This window comes from Phalaenopsis equestris, unplaced genomic scaffold (genome assembly GCF_001263595.1).
Source record: "Phalaenopsis equestris unplaced genomic scaffold, ASM126359v1 Scaffold232294, whole genome shotgun sequence".
NCBI lineage: Eukaryota > Viridiplantae > Streptophyta > Magnoliopsida > Asparagales > Orchidaceae > Phalaenopsis > Phalaenopsis equestris.
The window spans coordinates 84567-93292 of record NW_018250262.1 but is presented as its reverse complement, the minus strand read 5'-3'; the positions used below and the strand labels follow the sequence as shown (position 1 = coordinate 93292).

The 8726-nt window shown below is 35.5% G+C and overlaps 1 protein-coding gene across 1 annotated transcript in view; it reads left to right on the top strand.

Moving 5' to 3' along the window:
• The first annotated feature begins 407 nt into the window (after positions 1-407).
• Positions 408-8726, top strand: part of LOC110038237 (phototropin-1A) — a 73295-nt gene continuing 64976 nt past the window's right edge. The window contains exons 1-2 of the mRNA XM_020743006.1: positions 408-704; positions 8545-8683. Of these exons, the coding sequence (XP_020598665.1) occupies positions 8550-8683 (134 nt within the window). The 5' untranslated portion in view covers positions 408-704; positions 8545-8549. The remainder of the gene's footprint in view (positions 705-8544; positions 8684-8726) is intronic.

Here is an 8726-nt window from a genome sequence, read left to right as displayed (position 1 = left end):
CATCCCAGATCAAAAACTTTCGCTGCACCATTGGAAAATGAAACTTTTTTTCGCAATGCAAGCATAGGTCATTGGTTTTGTCATCGGTTTTAGAGTTTTTTTCCTGTACCAGTAGTAGTGATGAAGGGGAAGATGATTTTGTAGGTTTAAAAAGAGAAAACGGACGGGAAAATAACGGATCAATCAAATTCAGCTGGCAAAATACCAGAAGGTATTCTTGTAGCGATACTTCAAAAAAAAAATTTTTATACCGTTAATTTTTTACAATGATAAATGATAAATAATGAAATATATAATTCAAATTTATGATTCTAAAAAACTTAACATTTCAATCATGGTTCCTCAAAAAATTTAAACGCAGTCATGCAAAAATTCTTACAAAGGACATTATATCTATTTGGATAATGAGACGATTAAGGGAGGGAGAGTCGCGCCAACGAAGTAGGCGCGACCAATGGCTGCCTTGCTACTCGTGGCTCTCCATGTGGCCTTGTCTCCCTCCGCTATAGAAGTCCCACATCCCCTCTCAAATAAGTAATAAACCCTCTCCTCATTTTTTGTCACCTGTCTCTCTCGTTTTCCAACACTCCCCACCTCTCTCTCTCTCCCCCCTCTTCCAACTCTTAATTCCAGAAGCCAAAACAGTAAGGACCAAGTGGCCGCAAGCGACTTTAATCAACAAGGAAAGACTAATCTCTTTCGAGGTAAGTCTTCTGGCTGCAGGAACAGCTCCGTTTTTTCTCTCTTTCTCGCTCCTCCATATCGTTCGAAGTCGTTCTTCAGCTTCGCATATATCTATATATATTCTTCTGCTTGTGTCAATTCCTCTCTGCGAAACTTCTATATTGATAATCGTTTTACTCTAAGATACTTATTCTAATTCGTAAATTTAGGACTAAGAGGCAAAAAAAAGAAAAAAAAACCAATTTTGGATGGTGGGTATTCACCTCAAGATATTAAGAGCTTGAGGATAGCATATCAAGACTGCAAATGCGCTCGAAAAATTTGCTATTTGCTAAACAAGCATTGGTTACAATTTTTTTTGAAGTTGTTGCTAAAATGTATTTCAAAAATTTTGTTTTTCTGAGTTTTGTTTTTATGTGAGGACGAGGATATTAAGCATCTAAGTTCGTCGATGTGGATGAGTCTGCGCCACAGAAGAAAATTAAGATTTTTATTAGCTTAGTTGGAGCTTTAACTTCATGAAAGTGAGATATTTTAAAGAATAATGCTTATAAGTATCTCCAGGGACACCAAAATAGCAAGAAAAAAACAAGTGGTTGATAGATTTATTTTAGATATTTTAAGCTAAATGCACCGTTTATTTATTATCATTATTTTTTTTTTTTTTGCATTTTTCGGCATTCGAACCGAGCAAAGCCAAGAAAATAGGAAGATGCATACCTCTTAACTTACGTATTTACATATCTAACACAAATTTTAATTTTGCCATATATACTACCTTATCTGCATTTGATTTTTTTAAATTAAAATAGTGATATGAAAGATTTGGGTGGTATTAGTGTAAAAAAAAAGAGTTTAGATACTGATGGTTAAATAGATGGGACTTATTGGAATCTATGAATTTGTCCAAAACATCTGACACCGACATGTGTCATTCTTAATATAAAATTTATTAGATGATTGATCCCCAATACATATCACGGATCACATTTAAATTGAAGGAAACTTTACATGCATATCACATAATTCTTGTGTATTTACATATCTAACATCCAAAATTTGATGTTTATTAAAACCATCTTAGTGTATCACAAACTTATGCACGAGTATTGTTAAAACCTCATTTGTCTGTGAATCACACTCCAAAGAATAAAAATTAATAAAGGAGAGAGAGAAAAAAAAATAGAAAAAATAGTGAACAGTAATAAATAGTAAATTACATTAATCGCGTTGAAGCTTCCTGACCTTTGTGTAATTTTGGCTATCCCTTGTTCATCAAATGATCTCCCTATTTATATGAGAGAGAAAGTATGATATGATGATGTTACTTTTGTGCCTCTACTTTAATGGGGGCGTACAGGGTATTCTTCGTATTTTGTAGGTATGAGTCTATTGTTTAGTTGCTATTTGGCTTGGTCCACTGAATTTGTTTGGCTTCAGCTCGACAGGGCTGATTAGGTCTGCTAAGGCTTAGTCGGCGTCGTCGGTTAGCTGAGGTTGAATGGTCTTGGGTCGTCAATACAAATTCAATTGACTGAGTTAATCTTGGTGTGTTAAAGATGAGTGAGTTTTTAATTGTCTTCAATATAATAGGAGATGTTAAGGGGCTAAGAATTCCCCCGAGTCGACTTTTTCATGCAGTTTGGCTTGGATATATCTTTGAATGGCCCGAATTCAGTTCATTCGATCATCTTTCTTGACTCAGCGGGCTTTGACCTTGCTGGCATTGGCGCGGATGGTTATACTCATGAATGGGGGATAAGTTTTGAATAAAAGGCTACTTCGATATAGGTTTGTGTTGGCTGAATCGACGAATGATCTTCTTGTAAAATATTTTCTCTCAAACTATTTCACCAGCATTTTTGTAATTCGCAATGCTTTTTATTGAAATAATTTCTATTTTTTTTGTCTCCGTTCCTTTTTTGATTTGATCTTTCTGTCAACGTGTTTTTGAAATTATTATATAATTTGATTTTTTACCATGTGTGACGGTTCTATTTCTTTCGTTACCTATATATAAGAGTGAGGGGATGTATGTCGCAGCTCTTTTTATTGTCTTCTTCTCTTTGTTTCTCCCGGTTTCTTCGGCTTTTTGCTTTTTGTGCTCTACTTTGATAGCTCCAATGTACTCTCTAAAAGCCTTCGGGTGGATCATTGTAGCTGACTGATCGACGATGACTCATGGGGAGCTGGATCGACTGCAGGAGACTTGCGACTTCGATCCTAACATCAAGTTTTGGGTCGCTGGTGAGAACACCTGAGTGACCACTCCGTACAGCACTAACCTTCTTTTACTAGGATCAATTCTGCTTTAATTTAAGGCTTTCTTTTTGTTGTGAGCTGTGGGCAATTTTATATCATTATAGTCTTTTATGCTCAAATTCTACTGAATTATATTGCTGACATCATGACCTTCATCATTTTTTTTACCACTGGTCTGAAATTCTCTAGTCGACGGAGCTCTTCACATATATATTCTCGTTCTAGGTCAGTTTGGATTATTATGTTCAGTTTGCCTCCCTTAGCAAGTTGCAACGAGTAGGGCTGAAAAATAAAGTGAAGGACTAGAAAATTTATTTATGCGCTGGTTATTCTCCCTACGACTTGTATATCTAGAACGTTCCGTCCGACAACCCACTTATCAATTCGAAGAAAAAGGCGTCGAACTACTTGCATGTGGAAGCAAGCAGGGTCGAAGGGAACAACTTTCAGTCCACCAACATCTTGATCTGGCAATTGTCAATCCAGTGTTGCAACTGGATGCCTTCATACGAATGATGGAGGAGGAATGGGCGTCCTCTGACGCTTGGGAATCTAAGGGAGAGGCAGCGGTTGCCGCCATAACCACAAAAAAGAAAGCCCGAGTAGCTAAATGTGTTGAGTCAGCCTACGTCAAAGCTGTTGCGATGGAGAGCCAAAAGAATCTTCTGGTGGTTTGCGCCTGCAAAGATCTTGAAGATACAAAAATGATTTCTCATTGTTTGAGCCTTCTATTATTTTTTAAAGGATCGCTAATGATGAGCCAATCCTTATCGGGAGGAAAACTTTTGTGATGCTCACGAAAAGCTCTTTTTCTGTTGTAGGTCCCTCACGTGCGCAACACCAAGAGGCTGAGAAGACATCAAGCTGAGTGGATTCGAACGGTGCCAAGGGGGAGGCTTTGGCAGAAAGATAGGAAGTAAGATATGTCGTCCTTCGGTCAACCACTTTGAACTTTATCAAATTGTTTGTGAGGGACAAAGTCAATCACCTTTCTCTAGTTGGCCCAAGTAAACATGAGTCTGAGTCTGAGCCAGTTGGTCACAAGCGAAGCACACCATAAGGGGAAAGCTTCTGTAACTAATCTGAGTGGCTTGCCCCTCCCCCTCTCCAGAAGAAGCATAAGGGCTCCCTACTTACATGAGTTTTTATGCAAGATGAGGGGGAAAATGTGAGCACTAACTCTAATGGTTGGTCACTTTGAGTGATCTAAGCAAATATTGCTACAATTACTCACCGGGATTTCTCACGCAAGTATACGTATCATTTCAATAATGTATGAATCTACTGAGTCTAGATTATCGATCCCACGGGGAAGGAGGTAACGAGTACCTTATGTAAATTTTTAGCCTACTACATTATGGTCTTAGTTTGGAATGCAAATTGCAATGGTTTTTCTAACAATCACTCATAAACTACAACACTAAGTTTAAAGCTAATCCTATCTATATCAATTGGTTTGGTGAATTTTAAGATATGAAAACTACCTTTCTCTTGTGATTGCATATGGTTTGTAAGATCAAATACCAAGAATTTCTATTGTAGCTACTGACAAAAAGGAGTATATATCTTGTTTACTGTCTTTCGAGTAGCTTGGTAAGTGTTTTGCCTTTCACCCTAGAAACCTACAAGTTATACCCATCAAAACCTATCTTTCTATCTATTTGCATTGCCTTATGGAGTACTTTTCCTTCACCCATTAGTTCAATGTGATCTCTCTAGTTGTTCATGCCAAATCTCTTCTGAGTCTTATGGGTTCACAACAAATTTTGACAATTCATATGATCAGTACAAAAAGTAAATGAAGCATAGAAGGAAAGACCATCAAATTAGTATTAAAATCTAATTCTAAAAGAATTCAACACATCCTATAAATCCTACCTATTTATCACAAGAGAAATGTAAATGAAAATCTACTCACAAAACATGAAGATTATAAATAGAAATCATCATCATTTAACAAAACAAATACACTAAATATGTGTTTACAACAAGTCCAAGATAAAGGGAAACACGATACTTAGTTTCTCTCCTTTGAAAAGAGTTGAAACGTTTCTCAAACAATGAATCCAAGTCCTCCATGTAATGTTACAATGCTTCCCTCACAGATTTCTCTCTAACCCCCTCGTCAATCTCTCAAGAAAAGTGAAAATTTACAAACCATATATCTCTTTGGGACTCCTTGGCTTCTTTCCACTTCTCCTCTTTTTTTAGAATGCTTCGACCTCCTAAAAATCTTTTTTTGAACTTCTTAAAACCACCACATAACTCCCCAAGTCATGGTGTCGCGCCTTGACACCCAGAATTTCGCGCCTAGGCGTCGGCCTCTCGGTTTGTTGCACTTGTTCTAACGCCTAGGGGCCAAAATGCTGGAGCCAAGGTGCTTGGATGGAATGCCTTTGTGCCCAAAGTCTGGCGCCTAGGCGTCAAGCTTGATGGTTCCAATATGCTCCATTCAATTCTTTTTTTGCTCATTTTCAATATGTCCTACATTTTATACCTATAATAAAAACACAAGAATACCCTTCTTTAAAATACAGTTTCATCAAAAAATAAGTGTAACAAACAAAGAAAATTAACATGTTGAAAGACATGTCAAAATCCCTCAAACTTAAACGTTACTTGTCCTCAAATAACACTACAACTTTAAAAACTAATTTTGTTGAGTTGAGGTAGTGGGTTTCTTCAAGATTTCCTATAATTTTGCCTTAGGAATGTCATAGTGCACCTTAGGAGAAATTCTAGTGGATCGAGCTTGGAAGCTTGAACTTGGGTATAAGCATATTTAGTATTTAACTTAGGAATCCTGATTTTTTATCTACTTCAAAAATAATTATAATTTGTCAAACTTGGGATTCCTAGAAAGTATAAAATCATAATTTAAACACTCTATTTGTAAAAAATTTGCTAATACTTTTTGGAATAAAAACAAGTTTAGGATTGTATCTAGGTCTTTTACTTTATGAAGATTCAAGTAAAACTAATTTTTTTATTAGGCTTCTCCTCACTATTTTTCTTTATTTCTTCTTTTTCTTTTTCTTTTAGGATCTTTTTAATCCTTAACACTCTTACACTCTTATTATGTAAGGTCATTAGAAAAATATCACAAATTTCTACAAGTCTAAAAAGATCAGTTGAAATTAACATTTACATCTTTTAACATTAGTGAGTTATCATTGTTAGTTGAAAAGCTAAAAGAAAATAATTTAAACTATTCTAGAGGGCATTAGGTACATTAGTCAAGTAGGCATATAAGTTTTGATAAGGTAGTTGATGTTAAGAGCAAAAATTCCAGCTTGATAGCAAGTAAAAGCATATTTAGTTAGAGAAGTTGAATTGTAAAAGATCCTAAACTTGTTATTTTTGGCCGGCACTTAAAAATAAGTGTTAAGGATTAAAAAGATCTAGAACTCTCACCCATTAAGGCACAATCCACTTCGGCCAAGTGGCCTCACGATTTGGCACCGTTGGTGTAACTTCCCAGACATTACCCATTTTTGGAGTGACTGAGCATGAGGACACTTAACTTTGGAGATTCTAATGAAATTCAATTACACCAAAGGCAGCTCAATTTTTAAGTTTTGTTTCAATCTATTTAAGGAGTTTCACAATCTCCCCCATTTAAGTAACTGACGTCCTTGTCAGTTTCTGCACCAAGAATCATCCATTAGTCACTAGCTGACCAGATATAACCCATATATGATAATAAATTATAATAAGTTGGGAACATAACATACTAACTTGGTGTTAGAGCACTAATGAAAACATCATGAACTTAAGTGGAAAAGAGTGTGAAACCCCTTAGGTAGATTGAAGCATACTCTTAAACACCGAAACACCTTTTGGTCTAACAGTGAAATTTCAATGGAAACTCCAAAGTTAATCGTGCTTGTCATGAAGCACTTCTAAGTTAGGTAACCTGCTGGGAAGTTACATCAGCAGAGCAAAACTGTGAGGCCATTTGACTAAAGCAGACAATACCTTAGTGGATAAGAGTTTAGATAGTTAGTATTAGATCATAACAACAATTGAAAAGATGGGAACTAAGTGTCATACAGACCAAAGTGCTACGCCATGAGTGCTAACTCTTGAAACCAATATAGGACAAAGTGCTACATGGTGGGAGCCCTCTTGAATACTTAGGGGTCACCTTTAGAATCCTAGATGCTAGTGGATGATTCTGGGTATAAAACATTGATGTGGATGTCAGGTACTTTAAGTGAGAGAGATTGTGAAACTCTGAACTTTTAAGCATGGAGGCCACTTTTGGTGTAATGGTGAAATTTCATTGAAAATTCCAAAATTAATAGTGCTCGTGCTAAAGTACTCTTGGATGGGTGACCTCCTGAGAAGTTACACCAACAAGACAAAATTGTAAGACTACCAGACCAAATCGAATAATACCTTGATGGGTGAGAGTTCAGACTGTCACTAACAATAGCCTACTTTGAGTTAGTTAGTTTTGCCATTTTGCGTGTTCTTTAAACTTTTTATTGCCTAAAACTTACCAAATTTATGAGATTCTCACATTTTGGAAACTTTCACCATATAACTTTAAATATGTTCTTACCCTAGTTATTCTACATATTTTGAAATAAGTAAATATAATTTTCATTGGATATTTTTTTCATTTGAGGCAAAAGTCCATTTTTGAGTTATATAAAACATTATAAAAATGTATTTAAAATTTTATATTATTAAATACTGGCACAAGAATAATTCAAGTAGGCTCAATGTGCAATTTTATTTTTAATTGATGTATATAGTTAGATCATATTATTGCATATTATGGATTTCTCAAAGCACGAGGCCAAAGAAGACAACTGATGGGTTAGATTTTGACTGCAATCTACTTAAATGGTTTCGCATCAACATCCATATGATCTAATTATAGGATGATTGATAGTGTAACTACACAATAGTCTCTGCAAAGGCTTTAATATCTTTTATAAGAAATAAGTGTTTACTTAAAATAGGAAAGATTTTTTATGATATTAATTCAAAAATGAGTTGATAAAGATACACTTGAACTAGGTAGGATGTGATGCAGTGGTGCTAGTCAAAAGAAAACTATATTATATCACAAGAATGATAATTGACAATGATTAAAAAGGCAATAATTGAGATATAGATCTATAAAGGTCAATTATAGGGGAAGAAGAAGATAAATGTGAGGTTTGGGCGAAATGATAGGGATCTACTCAGAGGGTTGCTATTGAAGGATAAAGCTCACAGATATGTCAAAATGATAGTCATAATTGAAAATAAAATGATAAATTATGTTAGAAATTTATTTTGTTTTACGTTTGTCCTATTTTTCAAATCATATTTATCTGATGCTTTGCAAAGGAAGAAATGATTATGATATTTGATTTAATTTTAGTAAAAAAGAGCTTAAAAAATTTAACTAATTTTAATCTTTTATAATATTTAATTTATAGCTTATATACTTATATTTACAGTAAATATTTTTCAATTTTATTAAATTTATCTATAAATTAGAATTATGTAATTTTATATCGACCAAAATTTCCCAAACATTTCGAGCGGTTGTTCCGCCCTTCTAACCCGACTTCTAAAAATGTATATATATACTGGCAGGAGGAATGGATGACAATGATGATCAACGCTACGGCTATGCCTATAAGTCCTCCATCCTGCCTTCTCTACCCCGCGACTCTCGTGGCTCCCTTGAGGTCTTCAACCCAACATTCTCATCATCCCCCCCTTCAGCGACAGTCGGAGCGGCTGGCGGCTCCGCCCCCCCCGAGCCCCCTCCCTCC